Raw genomic sequence first — 23,338 nt, forward strand, 5'->3', positions numbered from 1 at the left:
AGAGGCTGTGGATGAGTGACCTGATGTGAATTTGTGCTGCAAGTTGTTCAGTGAACTCCAGACAGCTGCAGCTGAGGTAAGCTGTGTCAGCACAAGGAGGAGGAACAGAACCACCACACACCAGAGTGATGAAGGAGAAATTACCCAACAAGATAAATGAGCTCAACAGAAAGCACACAATTTTGAAAAAAACAGATACTGCTTTAAAAGTAATCCTGGTGCCAAAATATTCATTATGTGTATATGAAATAAGCATTGTGCATGACAATCACTGCATTTCAAAAGGAAGGAGAAATAAGACACAAAAGAATGAGGTTACTATAGATTGATGTAAGGGCTTCTGCGGTTCATTTGTGATGGACATCCATCCAAGAGACTCCAAATCCCTACATACAACCTAATCTTAAAGCATTTGGCTTCCAGAGCACCACAGTGCCCTCTGTCTTTTTTGTCTTAAGATCTGGATAATTTGGATTATCCTACTTTTCCAAATATCCGAATTGGCTTTCCGCCAGGAACCCCCTCATGCCTTATCTCCTATTAGACTGTTTCCTGTTCTATGTCTTGAAATCAGAACTCCTTTTTTTATAATCTTCCTTATTTTTCCTTTTTTTAATCTCTCTTTCCCCCAATTCTCTTCCTAATTCTTGCTCATTATCTTGCTTCTAATCTTTTACAGAGAAATTGCAAAAATGCCAAAAAGCAGTATAGAGAGGTGTTCTGTATGCAGTGTTTTCAGGTATCTCACAGAAAACTTTCATACTCAGCATGACAATTTTAAAAGTATTTGGCTAATCCTGCATTTGCAAAACTAGGAAAAGCCTCTGGAACAGCAAGAAAAATAAATCAGAAATAGACATGTGAGGCTTGTGCGAGCAAAACTAGAACATCTGTATTTCAAAACTGATAGGCTGTGAAGAAATAAATGGCTTAAAAATAATTCAGAGAAAATACACAAGTTAAACTAGGCTTCTCTCTTCTCTCAATTACTTTTAAACCAATTACTTGAAATTATTTTAATTATTAACTTACGTTAAAAGTACTTTAAATTATGTGTTTGAAATTGATACACCTAGAAATAATTCTTTACCTGTGGAAAAAACCCACAAGCTTTTGGTTATGAGATTCTATATATAGTTGATTATCTTAGGAGCAGGTTAAGATTTTCAGCAGTGTCAGCTTTGAGCTGCAGTCTCTGTCTACACACCCAGGAGCCCAGTGACCTCTGCTGGAACCAGGGGGATTGCCTCACAGCATTGCAGGCTGTGGTGTCACCCTTTGTCCCTTTGCTATAATTGTAAGTGAACTTGGCACTGTTAACCCTCCTTCTTTATTAGTTTTTTCTTCATTCTATTTGGAGAAAATTTACCAGTATAACCGCAGTTCTAACTTAACATTCTGTGAAAAACTTGAGCAGAATCTTTGATAAAGTTTTAAATGAATGTTTAACAAATAAAAATAATGAGTTCGGGAAAATGGCATGATGAGAATATGAAATTAGTTTTCCTGGATTGGAGCTGTGCACATAATCACGTTTTCACCTTCAACAGTTTCCACTTATGTATGATTATTCCTTCTGTCTCTCACTTACTTCTATAGTGATTGAAAGAGTGGAGGTTCCTGCTACTGCAGACATTAGATGATATCTCTGGAGACAAAGCAGAAGAGACATGACAGAGTGCCCTGGGTCAGAAAAAGGACCACCAACAGGAAGAACAAGAAAAGATGCAAAGGAAATCCAGTTGCACACTGCACTGCAAACCTGGGCCCTACCCCCATGTGAGGTGCCCTAGTACTGGTTTGTGCCACTAAAGAAAAAGGTCTCAGGAGCCCCAGGACCCAGCAAGGGGCACTGCAATCACTGACTCACAGATCACATTCAGAATGCACAGCCCTCTTGAGAATGGCCTTTTTTCATTTCATAATCAGAAATACCCTAATGTAGACATTCAGACAACATAAGCAGATTAGTATCTTCCCCCACTTACACAAAGAAAAGGCTCCTCTACTAACCCAGAAGTTATGACTCAATAAATGGATAAAATGATTTCTATGGGACATCACGTAGTGTAATTTAAGAAATCTGTATTATCTCATTTTCAAAAGGTATAAAAGCCTTGTTCAATGCCTACAGAAACTATGGCTGATGAACACAGGTGAAATCCAAGTCACTTACAGATAAACATACTAAATTCTACTTTACCAACACTAAAGCACTGATTCTGCAAAACAACACACCAAAAACCCTATACAGTTTTGGTCAATTCAGTAAACACCATCAAAAGGAATATGAGTAGCACAAGTTTTTTTCCAGTGCAGGAACCTAATGCTCATTTTCACAGCAGACAGAGTTTTTACTTACCAACAAAAGGATCTATAAAAGCAGCATGCCACTTACCAGTAGTGCTACATAACAACTGAAACAGGGAGTGGTGAATATCATATCCAATCAAAAATGCTAGGGGACTTCAAAATAGCAAGATATTACTTAGCTGGAGAAGAATAGCACATTAATACTTTCAGTAAATACACTGAACTCTAAGGAGAGCAATAATGATTTTAAGTATCTTCTAAATATATTACCAGAACACTACAAATGACTCCATGTGAGTCAACTAGTAGCTTGATTCGATATTGACTATAAGGGAGATACTGTTTGCAGAGTTGCTTCTTTGGGTACGTTGAAGTCTCAGAACGGGAACGGAAAAATTTTTTTTTCCAAGTTCCAGCCCAATTCCAATTCTCTTCAGTTGCAGACCTGACTGAACAAGCAGGCAAGAGAGCTCCACAGCCCAAAGCAGGGAGCACTGATCTTCCATGCCCAGGGGAGTGCAGTGGCCCACTACTCCCAGAGACATGTAATAACAAAAACAAGATAGAGAACAATTAGAAAATGGCACTGCTCTGTCTACTTCTTAACATTACTTCAAGTTGTAAAGGGTATCTTTTAGCCTTCTGTGTGTGTTGAATGCTCCCTTCAAATAGCTGTTAGGATCATGCCAACCTGATTCTTTTTTCCCCATCTTGGATGACCAAAAAAAACCACCAGTCACTTAATTTTGGAGTGTTTACTCTCCTGGGGATGTTCATGTCCCCTAAACACACAGGGATCCACCTTCAGTACCACGTCAGACAGGGATCTTGACATAGGAGAGACTTATGAAAAGGCTGATTCTATCACATAAATGAGAAGTTGGGGTTTTTTTCAACGGACAATACAGGCATTCTCAGCATTTCACCTGGTGCTGTGCAGATACACCAAACCATACAGGTTCAGAAGCATGTGTCAGACCCCTCTACATGAACACGGTGTCTCTCCATGTATCCAGAATAGGACTGATGCTTTCTGAAAATTTTGGATTCACTAAACACATTGACTGTACAGTTAAGTCTGCAAAGGTGTTGCTTGACAGTTCTGGAGTTTGGGATTTATGGCAAACTGGTCAGAATTATTTCCCCTGAGCAAAACAGGAAAGCCCAAATGCTACTTGAAATTTATTATAAGGGATGGAAAAAAACCCACAAAACCAACCAAGCAGCAAAAAAACCCTTACACACCGATCCAAACTGGGACTTTTCCAAGGGAACCCAGATAAATGGCAACCCTTCTTACGAACAACCTTTGGGCTAGAGTCACAGATAGGATCCAATTCTCCAAGCTCAACCATAAACCTCCAATTTCTAACATCTACACCCAATTGAGTAGGAATTTTACAGCCTGTGTTAACCATGCAGCCCTGATTCAATTCTGCTCTTTGTGCTGAACAAAACAACTGCTCTTGGGGAAAAAAGCTGCTGGTAAGTCATCAAGGACTGCATTGTAACACTTACTAGGAAGATGGAGAGAAGGAAAATGAGGTTTCTTAGGCTATCTTTATTCTGCAACTTCCTCAAGTTTAAGCATTTAAATTCTAATATTCTTTTAACATAGGAACAACTTGTTTTCAACTTTTAAACTTGAATTTAAACTTCTGAACCAATTGCAATGACAGTGCTTATTCTCATATACACTCTAATGCAAAAGTATTTTTACTGATACTCCTCTATAAAGAGCAGGAAATAAAACCTAGTTGAACATGACTGTATCTTGCATTAAACTATTTACTAAATACTTTAAAATATTTGCTGTATAAGTAACATTAAGTAACCTGCATGTAAATATTATTCTAATTGCATTAATTTGATAGTAGGTGAAGTCAAATGACGATTACCAGACGGCTAATCTAGGTTTGCATCCTAGCAGTAGTTTAAGACAGCTGACTGTAAAGCACCAAATGGTGAAGCTTTAAGGTTTGAGTAACCATGCCTTCCAGTTAAAAAGATTTTATGAAAAACTCCCCACTCCCTCCTCTTCCCACCCCCATCCACCCTCATCCCAACCAAGGACATTGCTTTATTTGATGTATGTGTTTCGCTGTTGGGAAACAAAGGAGAAAATTAAGAAGTTTCACCTGCAGCTTTTAGCTACTTACAACTGGAGGTATTTTCTAATACCTTCTCATTTTCTCCTTCTCTTTAAAAAACAAATAAAAAAAGCAGTCCATCTGTTATAGGTAAAAACATAGCTTAAATTAATGAAGAGACACAAGACATACCCACCATTATAAGCTGTTGTGTTTCTGCACATTCACTATTGAGACTGGGAAAACAAAGGGGCTGCAGCATCTGAAAGGAGGCTGCAAAGGTCTCCTGCTAAGAAGTAGCAGTCTTGGAAAGAATAAGGGGCTGGAGAAGCAGATAGTAAGAATCATGGAAAGGGGGGACAACGATCCTGGAGCTCTGTGAGCTACATAAAACTGAAAACCCAGGGCTGCTAAGGGACACTGGACAGTGGGACCCAAATGGTGACTGAGCAGCTGCACAGCACAAAAACAACCTTCTGCCCAGCCCTCCTGACAGCAGCATCTCCCTGCTGGGAAGGGACCCAGAGGCTAAGCCAATCTAACACTGCTGGCAGGGAGTGGAAAAAAGTGGGTAAGTGCATGAAATTATAGGGTAGAATAAAAGCTCAAATCTCATTGTTTCTTAAACCCCACTATCCAGATCTACTGTCCCTCACTCTGTCTCCCCTGTGACCCAATCCCCCTTATCAATGTAAATAACTCTCTCAGCCCATTAAAAGTGCATATACTGGTAGTGTCTACTCTGAAACACAGTTCACTATCCCATCCTGGAACTAAGAGAGTAAGACCTGCATTCTCATCCCAACCTTCCTGCAAGATAGGGATTTCTTGGAAGGAAATACTTCCAAAGGTGCTCAGAGACAGAAGAAATTACAGGCTGCTTCTGTGTCTCTCCCCACACCAATGATCAAGGGACCAGGATAGGAGATGCATCCAAGGGCATGCTTGTCCTGTAGCGTGCATACAACTAGAATTCCTCAATTTTATCTGTATAAATTATTTTAATAACCAGGATATTTTCAATTCAACAAGTAGTATGCAGGAATACATAGAAAAGTATTTGGCATATGAAAATTCTCTGTGCAAATACTTATTTGAACTATCTTCATTTACTCTCCATCAGTGCCGGAATGTGCTCTTGATCCTGCTGAAATGCTGACTTGTCCAACTCTTACTTGAACATATGCATTGAAAGCTTCGGGGGGGGAAGAGGAAAGAACCCCAACCCCTTAAAAAAAAAAAAAAAAAAAAGAAAAACCAAAAAAAACCATAACAAACCCCCACCCCCCCACCCCTAGACTCCATACTTTCCCCAGTTATAACCAAAAGACCTCAGGATAAGAAAGGATAAATGTAAGCAGTTTTGATAGTCTGACCCACAGTCAAATGTCACTTTCACTAAACAGCATACAAAGCATAACAAGTACTTTTGGCCCAAGTCAACAAAATATTTAAGAATGTACTTTGAATCATTTTCTAGATTACAGCTATTTTCTTAAATCTAGATTAATACTGTCACGCCTGATAGCAGTTTTTAAACAGTTATTTCATTTTCTTTGAATTTACTGCTGTACTTCACTTTTCAATGCAATTTGGATTATGAGAAATGTCTTCTGTCTTAACAGAATCTGAATCATTATCAACTAACCAGTCAAGTCAGAAAATGCTGACTCCTTTATTTCCCCCATCACTGTAATTTCCATCTTATAGGAGGAATTCAGGTAAAAACAAGATTTCTGTAATACAGGATTATATACTACTACAAGAACAACCACCAGTTTACAATGTTAAATACCTAGATAATTTTCAAAACTGCATGTCTGCATATTCAAAATCAAAAAGCACCATAGAGAGAAGATCAACTAAGTAACAATTAACAAAAAAACCAACAGCAAAAAAAAAAGCTGTCACTGAAAAAGCTGTCACTGTCCACAGGAACCATGTCTAGTCACGTTTTCAGTCAGTCAGTCAGCTAGCTGAGGGTCATGTCATTTTTTAGTTTCTGTAGAAAAAACACAAGTACAAAAATAGCATCAAAAAGCAACATACATATTTTTATTTTAAAGTACATATTATAAAATAGAATCACTACAACAGCATATAAATAAGACTTTTAATATCTTTAGAAGAAGAATATTAAAGTTTTAGGTATGCTTCTCCAACTTTTAAAGAAGTGTCTCTTTTTCTAAGCAGTGTGTGAAAGCCGCGTTTTTTCTGCGGTACGCTGCTGATACAAAATACAGCTATTTTTTTCAGAATACATCTCAACTATGATACAATTACTTTTTTTAAACATTTTTGCACAACAATACATTATTATAAATATAGATGTTAATTTCAGGATTTTAATAAAGTTTAAGTAAAAAAATGAATGCAAATCAAATCAGTGATGCAGGACTTTTTCAGAGCAAGAGTAACAAGACAAAAATAACCATGTATTTCATGACAGACTAAATGCTTTTCAACTTAGTAAGTGACTAAATAATTATTTAAAGACACCACCAAACTTTTTCAGAAGGGGAAAAATGCAATTAATCCATTTGCTGTGGGTTAAAGTCAATCAGCAATGATCGTTTAAACCCACAGAACCCAGGTCCACACAGCTGTGTGGACCTTTGCATTTTTAACACATTGCTAGTTAGAAGCTCTGCTTTCTAAGGACTCCTTGAAAGCTTTGTGAGAGACTTTTTGTGTGGGTTTTGGTTTTTTGTTTTGTTTGTTTGTGGGTCTGTTGTTTGGGGAGGGTTGTTTTTGAGAGTGGGGGTGGTATTAAAATAGAACTATAAGGTTGCAATAGAGAGATTAATTGGATTTCCAGAATACATTCTTCTAAAAGATAGCAAATTCCTTCCTTCCTCTTCCATTTTTGAATTATATAATTTACACAACTGGCATCAGACACTGCAGTGAGGTTTTCATGAAATACTCAAAGTAATGCAAAACTCTGAGTGGAGAGCACAGGCTGGTCAATAACAAGAACATTAAGATTAGTCTGCTTTCAGCAACTGCCTAGAAGTAGACACTGTAGTTGTCTTCTCAAGCCTAGATTGATTCAAAGCAAGATAGTTTAAAGTGATTATTTCAGCCATTAATACTTACTTAGCATAAGAGGGGACAATCTCACCCCAAAAAAACCCTTACGTTAGAACTTAAAGTAGTTAAGAGAACATTACTAGTCTCTATTTCCATCTCTTCTCTGCTACTTTTAACTACTCATATAAATTGAATTTTCACTGACTTGTAGGAGAGCCAGAGTCTGTAAAATTCATTAGGTGCATCAGTTTAGAATATTAATACATATGTATGCAAATTCACCTGATAAAGAAAAGGTTGTTGCAAGGTAACAAAGTTCTTACGGTCAGACGTTTACATTGCAGGAGCATTATCAGTAGCATACTGTTACCATAAAACATTTTTAAAGAAACAGTTTTGTAAATTGTATTTTTAAAAAGATTATTTGCATAAGGAAGCGTTAGGGAAAAACGTCAAATGCGTAGAAAAAATATTTTATTTAAATTTAATTATTCCACTGAATTCCATTTATTTTCATATAGATTCTAGAATTCTCAAGTCTTATCACAGATTTTAATCAGAGAACCCTGTATAGAAAGGACTACTGCAGAAATCCAGTCACCTTGTTAGAGACAAAAAGCCAGCAATACAATAGGAGTTTAGAACAGGGTTTTTTTTAAGAGGGAATGACTTCCTTAAGTGAAAACTCAGAGAAGTTTTAGCTAGGCAGATTATTTCCTACAGCTAAAATCCAAAAAGAACAAAAGTTAATATTCTCGCACATTCAAAAAAAAACCCAGAGAGGTAGAAAGAATTCCATGTCCTTTCACGTGCACAATTTAACGTTTTAGGTGAAGGCAAAATATAAGGTTCTATACTACTGCAAAGCTTTTCGTCAGCTGGTCCAAGGCAAAGTCAGGCAGTGGTAAGCTTCATTTAAATGGGCATTCCCTTTTTGACAGGGAATCCTTCCTTTTATGTACCATTTCATTTGAATTTGAGAAACCAACTGAAGTCCAAAAAGAGCAAGTAATTTTGTCTATCTGTTCTAAGAAGAGACAGATGCTAAAACAACCTGCTAAAAGACTCGGAATCAAGAACCTCATGTACAGGATGTAACACTGTAAATTTAGAAATCTCTTCTCCCTGTGATATAGCACAGACTCAGCAGATGAAAGGCTAACCAGAAGGGAAATACTCAGCAGCCATTTCCACCAAAATTACTAGTAATCTGTCCAAGACAGAGTTAACATGTCTGTCTTTCAACAACTAAAACTAGTACTCTGTTATTTGAAATTTTAGAGATACAAAAACCTAGGAAAGGACAGAGAGCTCTGCTGTAATTTTGAATATTGTAAAAAAATAATTTTTAAATAGGATCTTAGTTTTCCATTTTTCTAATTAGGTAAAATGTGTGTGTCTCAATCTGACCTTATATCTGACCTTATGTTTCTGATTAGTCAATAATATGTGTATATTAGAATTTAATAATATAATCTGAAACATAAAGTAAGCTTTAGCCTTTTGAAAATCCTATTTGGTGACCAACTGCACACTGTTTGTCACCTGGAGACATTAAAGAATCTTCTCAACAATCACGACTGGAAAAACATGTGCTTTTGTGTGTGTTCGTATGTGTGAATAAAAAAAAAAAAATCAGTTTTAGATAGACCATCAGAAGAAAACTTTCCAGTCTTCTCACTCTTATCTTTCTTAAAAACAAAGAAAGAAAACTTCAGGATAGATCATTTTTCTAATTTTGGACACGTATTGTGTTTACACTTTTCTAGCAAAAAGTACACAAGGCAGACCTGGTATTATATTACACGTCACATCACAGTTATTCCTGTAGAGACCCAGAGGCTGGCCTTTAATTGCTAAAAGTAAAAGTCACACTAAAAACAAAACTTTGTACAAAGATAAGAGCAGGGGTACAAGTTACTTAAAATTATGTTCACCTGCTGATTAAAAAAAAAAGAAAAAAAAGCTTCAAATTAGTTTTAGCTGTAATTCAATGCAGAAAAAGAATGCTAGAAATCCAATTTTTTAAAACAAAAGTTGTATATAAAAAGACTAAGGCCACCTTTAGCATTTGCTGCTTATCAGAAGAGCAACACGAAAGTCCTCAGGAAAAAAGGAGAACAAGAACAATCTGGGCAAAATCTTTTTTTGATCTTTGCAACTCTGGGGTCACAAAGAACATCTATACAAAGAAAAGTACAAAGAGTGAAGCTTAGAGGTAAAATATTGATGTGAAGAGAGTCAGGATTTCATGTGACGTTTTCTGAATGAGTTAAATCAAAACTATGTCCCTTAGGAAGATAATATGGCTACTGGAAATATCTGAAAGCTATAGTAATATTGAGTTATTTTGCAGAAAATAGCTTTTTCTTCCCCTACTATATTTCTCTTTTGGTAATCGTTCTAATGTTAAAAAAGAAATTTTAAAAAAAAAAAAAAAAGAAAAGAAATTTTATTAAATTTTATGTAATTTGAAGCAAACCAATGTTTTAAAAGAACAAATCAGTCTTGGTTCCTGAAGTCTAAAAAATATAAAACCTCTAGGAGTTTAGCCAGCTTTCACAGGCCATAAGCATCAAACAATAAGTTCTCAGACTAATTAACTTAAACACACATCTCAATCCCTCCACCACAAGCTCTGCAATATTTTCTTCACTATCACACACTTCAGCTACATCTGATTTCTGAGAATCCAGATGACCCAAATATCCCAAACCTTTGGTTTCACCTGACAACCTTACCTGTCCCCCCCTGCATCCTTTTTTTTATTTACCCCTTCACTCCTCTATCCTCCAAGAGCTCAACTCTGCATCTTTATCCAACACCACCGATGGCATGTGTTTTTAACAAAAAAAAAAAGACACACAGAAGCTGATGTCAGTTCCATTGTTTATTCTTGCATTCTCTTTTCAATTGTAATTGATTCTCTTATGTACAAAAGCAAATATTTCTATGAACATCCAGACTGATTTTTATCAACTGGTTCATATTTTTCCAAGAATTATAAAAATTCTTTTTTGCTAAAATAAAGTGCATATGTGCATATATAAGCATACACAGATACGTGTACATATATGCACACATACGGATATACAACAAATTGTATTTCAAGTTGTTAGCTAAGAACAGGTTTAAAGTTTATCATTACATGCTCGTATCTAACCTTAAAAATACTTAGCCAATTACTATTTCATGTAGCTGAACTTCAGTGTAAGTAACAGCTCAGAGTGGGTACTCACCTGCTCAGTAAGTTCTCTGGCGCTTGTTGGGTTCCTCCGAGGGCGAGTCTGCCAACCTCACCTTGAGCCTGACACCATTCACAATCTTGCCATGTAATGCAGTTATGGCCTCACTGGCACTTGCTCTGTCTGCAAATTTCGCATAGCCCACATTTTTTCCAGCAACAAGGTAAACTTGTATCAATTGTCCAAAACGACTGGAGGGGGAGGACAAAAAAAAGAATTTACAGGTTTTCCTGCAACATATCCAATCTGAAGTATATATGATTTGTTAACTGCAACAACTGTATTCTGATATGTACACTATGTTTTCTTCTGCTGGCCTCTTCTAAAACTCCCAATTTTCATATTCCCTTCTCTTGAATTATGGGCAGGAACAGAAATAATACCAGAAGTTCACAGACTATGTTTTCTACAGAATATTACAACAGAACCACAAACACCAATGACTTCTCTCTTATTTAAAAGAACATGTAAAGCTAATCAATACTACAGTCCCCAAACACTACATGGCACTCAAAACACCCCCCAAAAAAACAAAATAAGAAATGTTGGATTCCAAAATTTGGATATGAGAAAAAGAAAACTGCTAGGTTTAAACAAAAGCCTTGGGCTAACAGCGACTGGGGACAAACCTCCATCTTAAAGTCCAGACAAGGATCCATTGATGTCACGGGTTTGGAATGTCCTGCCCAAGCCCAGAGAAACCATGCCCTGATTTCATCAAGCCAGTGCAGAAGACTTACTGTGTTTTATCTCTCCCTTTGTGTTCCCTGGATCCTGTGCATTCTGCAAACCTGAATACCTCTTTCCTCCATGTAATTCCCCCAAAATTTCCCTTATGATGTATGTGTAAGACCCCAAATTTGTTAACCTGGGTTTTTCCCTTATGTCAGCCCCTGAAACGCCCTGTTTGTAATAAATTGTAATAGTTACAACCTCCTGTTAAATATGTAGACCCTAAACCCTTTAAGTGTAAAACCCTTTACTGTAAATCCAATAAAGCATTCCAATTTTCTGCCTCCGCTGGGATCCTCGTAGTTATTGACTCACTACAAAGAAAAAACCCAAACAAACCAAAAATAAGACGTACACACGCAAACCAGCAGATAATTTAGAAGCTAAACCTGCATCTCACTTAAATGAACTTAGTTGTGATTCATCTTTGAAAAGGTCTCACTGAAATGACTCAGAAAGCAAACACAAAAGCTTTAGGGAAAACGGATTTCCAAAGTCCTCAGGAGATTCCTAGACAGTTCCTTAAAATACATTTCTGAAAAATAGTCTGCTTACTTCATATTGAAGTTACACAAATGTATACACAGCTTTTTCCTTCTCCGGCATCTGATTAAGAAAATCTAGTATATCAAATAGGTAGTTTTAAATTCCACATTATGTGCATACTATTTCTTTTCCTTTCCTGGTGCTTTGTACACAGTTTGGTTTTCCAAAGATTTATTGCAAATGAAAGCTATTAGAAAAGGGAAACGTCTTTTTCTTCAAGAGTACACTACAAACAAATAATAGAAAACACTGGAGAACAGTTAACTATAGATTTGTTTTAAAGATGGCAAAAATTGTCTCAAGTCTTTGCTCCTTAAAAGGAGGTCGTGTGAAAGAACAGCTGAAGTAGTGTCTGTAAGATGCAAACCATTATGATATATGATATACTCACCTAAGTTACTGTGGAAATTTATCAAAATACTTAAATACCTTACAGAAATATTTAAAAGAAAATGCAAAATAAATTAGGAAGAACTGGAAGTACCACATTTTTTGGTTAAAAACAAGCGTTAGAAGACTAGACATTTTACTTTAGATTAAGTTAATTGATAATAAAGCTGCTATACTGCTGACACTGCCTCTATGCTTCAATGTGAATTCCATTACAAACTAGTTTCAAAAAGCAACTGTTACTGTTCACTTATATTTACTAATCACTGTGCACTGCTCTTTTTCGAAAGCATTTTCATGATAATCTTTTTTATTTTCAACATTTATTTTAAATATTTCATAGCTTGTTTTCTTTTTGTTAGGAAGCACTTATTTGTAAATGGAGGCTTACCAGAACACATCCTCCAAAACGACAACAGGTAAAGGATGGGGATGAAAAAGTATGAAAAGCCTTTCCTTCACAGAAGTGTCAGGTGGAACTTTTTTTTTGGGTGGTGGCAGAATGGCATCTGTTTGGGGCTGAAGTAACTGTGGGCCAGAAGTTCCTCCAAACGCCTGCTGAAACAGGAGGAAAAAAACACAAGTATAAATTAACTGGGGGGGCAGAGGGCAGAGGAAGTAATTTTATCTTACTTACAATTTTTGTTCCCATCACAGGACATAAACAGCCTCTACAAGTTCTAATCTTCATTACTTTATTTATTTTGGTTATGTCATTAAATTGGACAATAAATCCAAGTAAGCTCAGACAACTTTACAGGGAATAAAAATGTACCAACCAATCAGAGGTACATCTTAAAAAGTGCAGCATCTAAAACAGTTACAGAAGAAAGTGAGCAGTGTTCTTTATTGACATATCTGAAGTTTCTAACAACTATTCAGAAGGATACTAACACTGTGCTTTATATGAACTTACAGGAGGTGTCCTATACTGCTGAACAATCGTGTTGCTGTTGCGCAACGCTGATGACACCTGTGCTGTTACCAGCTGTGTTGCCATTTTTCTGATGAGGCTGCAAGCAGAAGTGATAATAAAATACTTTAAAGAAAGAGTTAAGTTAATCCTAAATTCAGCAAGAGAAAAGTTTCAGTGCACATCTAAGAGTATCTCTGGAAATCTGTAATATCATGTAAATAATGACAATCAAGCCAGGTTTTCAGGACACTCTATAGACATGACCTGAAAGTATGCATGATAGCTGGAACTCACTGAAAACAGTAATATATTACTACATATACAGATACAAAACTACCTTTTGTTTTTTTTAATATTCTAGGGGTAAAAAAGATAAAATTATCTCTGCAAGAGCCCACTACGTTTTGTGAGAGGTGCCTAAAAAGCAAAAGGGACAGAAAAATTTCACCTATTTCAGTAAAGAGCACAAAGATTCAGTTCAGAAGTCAAAATACTATCACAGAAAGTTTACTTCCAGCTCCTATTTTCCAGTGATTTTATTTTGTTTTGTTGCAGAATAAGAAAAAGCAATTGTACACTCTGCATAGAGTCACAGCCTGAGTTGTAAGACAATGCTGCAGAAATTATTGAAGAATGAAGGTTGCAATCAACATTTTTTCTAGTTTGGGTCAGGCATGCACTTCTGAAGTGAGTCTCCCCATTGTCCCTCCTTACTGTCCCCGTTCATTTCCCAGAATAGGTTTGACATGAACTAGATTCCTTCAGGATAAAACTAAGCCAAAATTTTCACTGCAGGACAGTACCTAAGGCCCTCCAACTTGTAATGGGCATTCAAATGACAGGAATGAGTTAGAGATGGTGGAAGACCTGTGAGGGTATCAGATCCTCATCACCAGCAGCTTTATTCTACAAGTGCTTCACAAGGCTACTACTCGCCCTACTGCAAACAACCAAGAGATCAAAAACACATTCCAGCCCTTGTTACATATTACAGATACACTGACAAAGATTCTTGACAAATCCAAGATTTTTCTATAGAATCTTAAGAATATATATTTTAATCTTTTCTTTATCAAAGACTAGTGAGTTTCAAAAGGCTTATTCTAAACTATTCAAAAAGAAAACCCCAAACCAAACACCTCAATTTCAGAAAATACTATCTATGAGTATAGAACAAGCTCAGAGCGATATTGGTGTTACTTATGTTAATGATGTATTTATTTTACATTTTGCTCTCCAGAACACAACTTACAACCTTTTATCTCAATATATTAGTACTTACTCTGAACTATCACTGCCATCTTCTAGGAAAGTGACAGTTAATCGATTTCCAGGAGGATACTCAAACCCATGTAATTTGTACTTGGCATATATAGCTGATGCAGCAGTGCTGTACTGAATCACAGCATAGCCTGCAAATACAGTGCACACAGTTTCAGCGTGAGATGGCTAAGTCCTAAGAACAAACTACACTCATATAGAGCAAAAGATTAAACTGCACATCAGCCATGGATGGCACAGAATTCTTAAGTCTTTTTACCACATATCACAGAAGTATTTGTAGAAAACTTCAGTGGAATTAACTAGTGACAGACGAGCTGTATTTATGCTACTTTGAAAAGCTGGCAATAAAACCACAAAAGTGAAAACACATCTTCTTCACTCATCTGGAATGAGTAACAAAAAGATGCATGATTTCATTTAAAAATGCAACTATCCCATTAAGAGTGAATCTCAAGAACTGTAAAGTTATATTTTAGCTCTCTGAATCATTTCAAGCTTCTTGGAGAAGAGACCACTTCCACATTTTTCTCAGCAGCAGCAAAACAAGACTGAAAGCAAAGTATCTTTTTAATAGAAAACATGATCTGTTTTGGAGTTATTTAATCCCATTTACTCATGTCAGCTTCTACATACACACACACAGCATCCCACGCCCATTTCAAGTTGAAAACTCTAAAGATCTGTTTAGAGAACATTTTAACTAGATGTCCAATAATTTCTGAAACTTTTTCTTCATTTATTCTACCTAAAACTATTAATTTGACCAAAACCACTTATCATGACTTTGATCTCGTCGTTCTTGAGATTTTATTACCTGAAAGTAAAACTATTTATGGCTACCTGTAAACAGCAGTTCAAGCAAAACTGAATGTTTGGGTTTATGCAGTGACAGCAACAACCACTGACTCTTTCCCACAAGTGTACTGTATTTTGCAATGCAAATTAATTGAAGTAAAAGTACAAGGAATTCCCTTCCCAGATAAAAGAAAAAAAACTTTTTTTACTTATACTTACCACTATTGGTATAAGGATCTCGCTGAACATCACAATATTCCAGTCCTGGAACTAAATCAAAGAGGGCAAACAGCTGCTCTTGGATAAAGGGAAGCCGTGATAACACTGACAGACGTTTGGAGACAGATTCTTGAATTCTGCTCTCATTTTTTTCAAAACTACAAAATTCTGGCTGCATACCTCAAGAATCAACAAAATAATTTGAGTCATCACACCAGCATGCCTTCATTTCATGCATATGTTGCATTCAACTTTTAAAAGCAATCCAAGTAAATTATATATTAAAGGTAATGTGTTAATTTCACCAATGGAAATCGCAAAATAATTGGCCAACCAGAGCAAAGCAAGCCATAAAAATATAGAGATGAAATGCCTGGCTAGTTTCTAACTTCAACATCCAATCTACTACTTAAGTGTTGGCCTAGGACTCCATTAGCTTCCCTTCTTCCAAACCACATTCTTACTTAGTGACCATACTCGAGACTACAAATCACGTTTAGTACCAAAAGCTGTGACTTACAAAATGGAAGCGTGTTTCCTCTTGGTTCTTGCCTTGTGTTATTACTGTAATAGTCATGTTCAAAAGACTCAGATGCCTTATTTTTAGGTTCAGCCAAAATGGCCCTGAAACCTGAAAGAAACAATATAGCAACACCTCAGCACATCTCAATTATCTGACCAGACCCACATTCTCCAAATACCATATTTAGAACCATATTATTCAGAAAGACCAGTAAGCATTGCCTGTAGTGAAATAATTATAACTCTTGAAGCCTGCCATAGTAATTGTGTGAAAGTTAACAGCTTCCACACAGAACTACTCCTACTCACAAGTTAAGCACAACAATCTACTTGCTGTCAGAATGACTGAGCACTGGCACAGTTTACCACAAAGGTTGTGGAGTCTCCATGCTTAGGAATATTCAAAAGCCACCTGGACATGGTCCTGAGCAACCACAGTGCCAAGGTGATCCTGCCTGAGCAAGATGACCTCCAGAGGTCCCTTCCAACTTCAACCATTCTGTGATACTTAGTACGATTCTGAGATGTTCCAGAAGGAATCCCATGAACTTCTGTGCTAAAACAGCAGTTCATGGGTGTTTTGCACTGATCTAGGTTTTGCTTTTATGAAAGAAATGGGTATTATACTCAAGCTATCCAACTAATTTCATTTTAACCTCACAGAAAAAAGGAAATACAATTTGACTGCTAAGTAATCTCAGGCTCATATTCCTATGCACAAATATCATTTTTATAGAACCACTTATGATAGATATGATGCAGAACCACCATGTATATTAAGGGAGAAAAAAACCCCAGACACAAAAAGAAGTAAGAACAACAAACAACCAAGTCCTCACACCAAGTTATTTCATATTTGTGACTAAGCAACATTGAACAGGAGGTTTGACTGAAAGGCTGCTGTCAGGTTTCCCCAAAAGCCTTTCTTCTCCTGGTCTTGAAAGAATGTAATCAGGTGACTGTTCTCACTGAATGTTAACAATGCTGCTATTTATTTGCAAAAGAACTTTGTCTCAAGATGTTTTACATCACAAATAATTTACCTGCAAACACAACTAAAAATAAAAGGTACATTAATGATGACACACACTTATTGCAAAAAAAAGTCAAAGAATTCAGTCAGATTCTTACTTCGATCACATTCTTCAATTGCTCGGGCAGCTTGCGATGGTTTTAGATACCTCACGTAGCCCAAACCTTTACTTTCTCCAGTGGTCTTGTTTTTAATAATGCTGCAATATTCAATGTCTCCATACATCTAGAACAATTAAAAAGCATATTAATTTCCAATATTTGAAAATGCCTAAAAGTTTCATGTGCTAAAAATCCTTTTGATAATTAAGACAAACCATTTTAAAATAACAATTATCAAATAGCAAATCAGTACCTTAAACTTCTCTCGCAGATCCTCCTCTGTATAGGTTTTTGGTATCATAACAAAGATTCGTGTAAGCTCCTCATCTTCAACATCTCGGTGGCTTCCAGAAGCTCTTGACTGTGCAATGAATACCTAATGAAATAATTACACAGACACTAATTACCGGAAATATGTCTTAAACAAATATCAACAACCAAGAAAAAGGTTTAACAACCTTTGTATTTATTTTTTGCATAAGCTAGCTTTCCTGACATGGAAAAAAAGAACAGCTGTGATCACCTGTGACGAAAGATCTACAAATATAATTCACCCCAAATGGTTTCCCAAGCAGGACAGAGGCCAGCAGAAAGTCTTACCAGGGATAATGAACAATGGTGAGGAATACTGCTACTGACTCAGCAGCACTGCCAATATGCCCAGTGACATGGGAGAGGTAGCGAAGAATGCATTACTGTAACAGGCTTAGTATAGCAGTAGTAAAAACAAATATGCAAACAAACAAACAAAAAGGCCTAACAGTTTATTAAAACCTTGCCACTGGAGTTCACTGCTCAGCTGGGCTGAAGTTTGCAGGTCTAGTGCTCTATGAAGGATCATAACTTCTCACATCTGTTACTGTTAAAATCCCTTTTAATTACTGAAGTAAATTTCATGCCAGAAGTGCACATCAGAAGACAACCAGGAGAAAAAACAAACAAACCACAAATAAAAACAAACAAAGAAACAAACCCAAAACAACCAAGTAAGAAAAACACAAGGCATTTTCTAAGTAAGCTTCTTAAGCAAAAGCAGCAACTGATTTCACAGAGCTCTTAATTTATGTTTCTAATAGTCATGCAGAGGAGAAAGCAATACAAGTCTGATCTTTTGGCTTCTGATGGTAAGTTCTTTAGAAAAGATTTTACTGACTCAATTGCATTTTCAAATGAAAACAGGAGGCTGAAATCTGCCAGCCAATTGCATAGATTAAAAAAAATAAAAAGTTTTGAAAAAAGTTTTCACGAGCTACAAAACCAACATGAAACACACGTGCAAAGCCAGCTCTATTTATTCACATCTGTCTTGCTTACAACACTTAGAATATACTGTTTAAGAATCTTTGTCACAGAGACTCCTTGAAAATTCAAAACGTAGCCCCAAAGAAAGACTCTGCACTTTCCAGGCAGAGCATCTCCCTCTGGCCTGTTACAGCTTAGGCCACACGTGGGAGCTTCAGGTACGGCTGGGACCCCCCGCAGCCGCTCCCCGAGGCCGCCGTGGGTCCACCGTGACCGGAGGGGTCTCAGCGCCAGCCCCGGCCGTGCGGGCCCAGGCGGTCCCTCGCTGCCCGGCTCCCAGGGCTGCTCCGGGCGGGCCCCGACACCGCCCGCCCCACAGCGCCCGGCCCCGCTCCCCGGCGGGTACCTTGATGGGCTTGGTGTCGGGGAGCAGGCTGCGGCCGTGCATCTCCTCCATGGCCCGGCAGGCCTGCGAGCTGCGGGCGAACTTGATGAAGGCGATGCCGCGGGACTCATTGGTGCGCCTGTCCCGCAGGAGCCAGATGTTCTGGATGTCCCCGAAGGGGGAAAAGCGCTCCCGGATCAGCGTCTCCTCGGTGTCCTTGCCCAGCACCACGAAGATGCGGCTGTTGGGCGGCTCGTCCAGGCACTCGGCCGAGAGGCGGACGCCACTGCTCTCCTCCATGACGAGTTTCCCTGGAGGCCGGCAGGGAAGTGCCGCTGCGCCCTTTCCGCCGGGGAGACAACGCGCCCGCCCCTTCCGCCACCTCTTCCTGCGCGCCAGCCGCGCCCCTCCCGCCCCCGGCGCCGCTCCTTGGGGCTCGGCGCTGTTACCGGGGGGCGGCTCCATCACCGAGGGCCGGCCCCGTTACCGAGCGGCGGCCCTGCGCCGGGTCGTCGCTGCTTTGCAATGTCTTTAGGGATAGAGACTCCACAACATCTCTGGGCGGCCTGTGCCAGTACTCGGTTGCCCTCACTGTAAAAAAAGTGTTTCCTGATATTCAGAGGGAACCCCCTGTGTTTCAGTGCATGCCCATTGCCTCTGGTTCTGTCACTGGGCACTGCTGGGAAGAGTCTGGATCCTTCATTCTCTCTCTTCAGCTATTCCTATATATTGATAACATGCACCCTGAGCCTTTGCTTCTCTGGGCTACGCAGTCCCAGCTCTTGGCCTTTCTTCATGTAAGAGAGGTTCTAGTCCCTTACTCACTTTTGTGACCCTTCACTGGACTCTCTCCAGTAGGTCTTAAGGTGCCTCAGCAGTCCTGAGTAGAGGAAGGGTCTTCTCCCTTGTTCTGCTGGTAGCATTCCTAATTCCCAGGATACTGGTCACCCTCTTTGCTGCACATTGCTGGCTCATGTTCACCTTGGTGTCCACCACAAGACCTTTCTGCAAAGCTACTTTCAGCCAGTCACCTCCCTCCTCCGGTTGTACTGGGTCATGCGGTTTTTCCTCCTCTGGTGCAGGCATCTTGCACCTTTTTGAACTTGTTGGTGCTCCTGTCAGACCATTCTCTAGTCTGTCAGGTTCGTATGGATGGTATCTGGTAGGACCTGATATATCGACCACTCCTCCCAGGTTTGTACCCTCTGTCACTATTTTCCTAACATACTCACTTCTGATGAAATGATTTGTTTACTTTTAAGGGCATCCTTCAACTAGGGACTCACCTCCTTTGAAAGAGCACTAGTGTCACAAAGAGAGAATTCCTCTGTGAAGAAACTATTCTCAAGGCCTTTGCTGCTATAGGCAACAGCAGGGCTTCTTGTGAATGCTCAGGATACAGAAGACCAGGGAACTTTATACATTTCATAGGAAATAAACACAAAAAATACCCAGGAAATATAGCTATCTGTAGGAAAATAAGCACAGAGCTAATTAATTGTGAAGAATGCAATGTTCTTATAAAGCTCATCACATCTTTAGTATTTGGATTCAAGAAAAAAGAATTCCTCCTAAAGGAGTTGTCAGTGCCCTAGGATTGTAGTGGTGCTGACCACTGCACATTGAGGGGTCAGTGATCCACGGCACAGTCACCCCGGGCAAGCGCAGGCTGGGGCTGTGCTGGGCCATGCTGCAGGTACAGCCTGGCCTTCAGGCCATATTGTGCAGCACACATGCCTCAGCCAGGGATGAGCAGGGTAAACTCAGTCAGCTGGCTCATCCTTACAGAGAAGCCTGTGGGCACCCCCTGCTAGGTACTGACGATTACACTTGCTGCCTGGCCTTGCCCTTGTCTAACAGCACAGCAAAGATTCCTGAGACCATCATTTCTGTTTTGACTGCCAAAATGGCAGAGTTGTTTCCATGTTACAAAATCCTATACAGCTTGAAAGACCACAGGTAAGGCTCTCTACTCTGAAGGTGGTCTGCATAGCGTGCTATGTGTGAGTCAGAGGCTCCCTCAATGCTATACCACCTGGGCCTCCCACTATCTAAAAGGATGTGAGATTATACTTCTTTTTATAGTGTTAGCATTGTAAATAAACAGCATTGTAAAAGATACTTTACAGAGTGTGACTCTGTTCTTACCGGGATCATAATGGACAAACATCTCCTGGTGCAAAATGAAGTTAAAAGAGGAAATCAGGGGATCGGGCTGCGCGCGTTCTGTTACTTTTCACAAGCAAATTAAATATGCAGAAATGCCCCTTTCACGTAAGCAGATGTAGTTGACAAGAGGAAGAACATGATAACCGTGACCAACATTTTAGATTTTTTCCATAGATCAAAATGGGTGATGTTGAAAAACGTAAAAATATCTTTATCCAGAAATGTTCTTAGTGCCACACTGTGGGAAAAGATAGAAAGCAATAAGACAGGAGCAAATCTTTGGGGTTTATTTGGCTGTAGAACAGGACAAGCTGCAGTATTTTCTTACTTAGATGCAAACAAAAACAAAGGAGAAACTAACAGATGGCATGGATAAGCTGCAGTGTTGGAGGGGATATATATGCAAAAAACCTTTTTCTTTAGAGCTATGATAGAAAGCCTTACTCACAAGGAGTTACTCTCTCAACTTTGCATTACTGCAGGCAAATTTGAACTAGTTTTGGAAACAAAAATCCTCGTTCCCTGTATTAAAATATTAGTAAAATTTCCAATACTCAGTACACCAAATTAGAAGGTTTATAGCTTTCCCAGAATTTCCTAGTACCAACGGGCAGATTTTAATTTCTGTTCCTGGAGTGTTTTTAAATTTTGTTTGCTGGTAACTACCCTCTACTGGCATCATGGTATGCTACAGTTGTTTTGCTTGACTAAATACCGTCTCCTACGAGTATGCTATGACTTTTGGTTTTCCTTGTGTTTTTCATACAGACAGTCTTGAAAAGCAGTGGAACAACTCCAGTGGAAAGTATTCTGTGTGGGTTTCATTGTTTTTATTTCTATTATTTGAATATAAATTATATTATTTGAATCAAACTATTAACTACAAATACAGTCCTGGTTTGGGGTTTTTTTCTGGTTACTAAAGTGCTTTAGAATTGGCTGACTTCTTTATTTTTCTGTGATTTCTAGGAAACATTTTGTGACATTCACTTTATACTGGGACTTCCTTCATACAAAACATTGTCAGCACATATTGACTGTTTTTTCCCATTAAAATTGTGTGAAAACATCATACCAATGTTAGTACAACTCTTTAAAAGAAAGTCAACAAAGCAATATCTAAATCCACTTTAGACAATGGGAAGTCAACTCTGGAGGACAGAAGAAAAACGTGGACATGTCATTTATAGGTCTTGCAGTAGTTTTAATTACAACAGTAGGCTTCTGTTGACAGAGACAGGTTTTAGCAGGTTTAGAAGGAAACACTAATGGTTTTTCAACTTGTCAAGAGATTCCAGGAACTGACCATTGACAACCCTTTTCCTAATGCCCCTCAATGGAGCAGAGCTTGATGAATTTCATGTCAATCTCCAGATGTTCATTTTCAGAAACTGTATGAAATTAGGTTGGATCCTCTGGATATTGGAATTACAAAGATACTTACATACTCTAAAAGTAGTAAGTAGTTGTATGTGAAATGGTGCAAAGAACTGCAAATTTCTGTGATGCAAAAAGGACTTATAGTTTACCTAATAAAGTGACATGAAGACAATGTGTACCTTGTGCATTTTATATTATCATTTATCATTTATGCTCACATTCTCTTGGATTCTACATGGACAACATTCAAAAGCATCACACCTTTGATTTGAAACCATTGATATTTTCATACATATACGATGTTGTGTCAGCCTTGTACTTTATATTTTTTGTTTTTCGTGAGTTGTTTGGAGTGAGAATACACTGACAAGAGTATTTAGAAAACCCTAAGAAATACCTTCCTGGTTCAAAAATTATTTTTGCTGCGATTAAAAAGCAGAATGAAAGAGCTGATGTTATTTGCATACCTGAAAAAAGCAACTTCTTTGAACATTGCTTCAGCAGCTGCAATGTTAGTGAAAGATGGTTTTAATTTTGACTAGCTCCTATGTCAAGTTTTAGTATTTTGATGTTAATTATTGATTAGGGACTGGCCTTAGCAAAATCAAATAAGGATATGTTTTAAGATGTTGTGTCCTAGTAACATTGTGAGGTGGGCATTATTTATATGGTGTTATACATTTCATATAGAGACGTCTATAGAAATAGAGGGTTCTATACAAATACTGTTCCTTTCTATAAAGGAAACCCACTGAAACTATTAGTCAATTATGGCTATGTAAAGCTACAGTGTCTATTCCCAGGTGCTCATTTTATCGATACTGCTTCAATGCTTACCCACCAGGGGCTTTAACTGGTTGTCTTCTGCACTCCATAGAACTGAACTGATGGTTTGAAGGAAGGGAATAAGCAAGCATCAGGTAACAACTTCTCGGACACAACT

The 23,338-nt window shown here is 38.2% G+C and overlaps 1 protein-coding gene and 1 pseudogene across 2 annotated transcripts; one reads left to right on the forward strand and one right to left on the reverse strand.

Annotated features, from left to right (window-relative positions):
• Positions 1–5,384: 5,384 nt before the first annotated feature.
• On the reverse strand, positions 5,385–19,197 carry RBM45 (RNA binding motif protein 45). Of its 2 annotated transcripts, none has more exons than XM_017838542.1 (10): positions 18,868–19,197; positions 17,473–17,595; positions 17,217–17,343; positions 16,084–16,194; positions 15,564–15,743; positions 14,548–14,677; positions 13,266–13,362; positions 12,741–12,904; positions 10,676–10,872; positions 5,385–6,405 (listed from the first exon to the last, which is right to left on the reverse strand). In XM_017838542.1, the coding sequence occupies exons 1-9, from the start codon at positions 19,144–19,146 to the stop codon at positions 10,680–10,682; spliced, it is 1,404 nt and encodes a 467-aa protein (XP_017694031.1). In that variant the 5' UTR covers positions 19,147–19,197; the 3' UTR covers positions 5,385–6,405; positions 10,676–10,679. The 2 variants fall into 2 exon arrangements, with proteins under 2 accessions (XP_017694031.1, XP_017694022.1); XM_017838533.1 differs by having other exon boundaries at positions 12,741–12,907.
• A 1,998-nt stretch (positions 19,198–21,195) lies between these two features.
• Positions 21,196–22,937, forward strand: LOC108506819 (annotated as a pseudogene).
• The last annotated feature ends 401 nt before the right edge of the window (positions 22,938–23,338 follow it).

This window comes from Lepidothrix coronata, unplaced genomic scaffold, assembly GCF_001604755.1.
Source record: "Lepidothrix coronata isolate B3197 unplaced genomic scaffold, Lepidothrix_coronata-1.0 Scaffold7, whole genome shotgun sequence".
NCBI classification, from domain to species: Eukaryota; Metazoa; Chordata; class Aves; order Passeriformes; family Pipridae; genus Lepidothrix; species Lepidothrix coronata.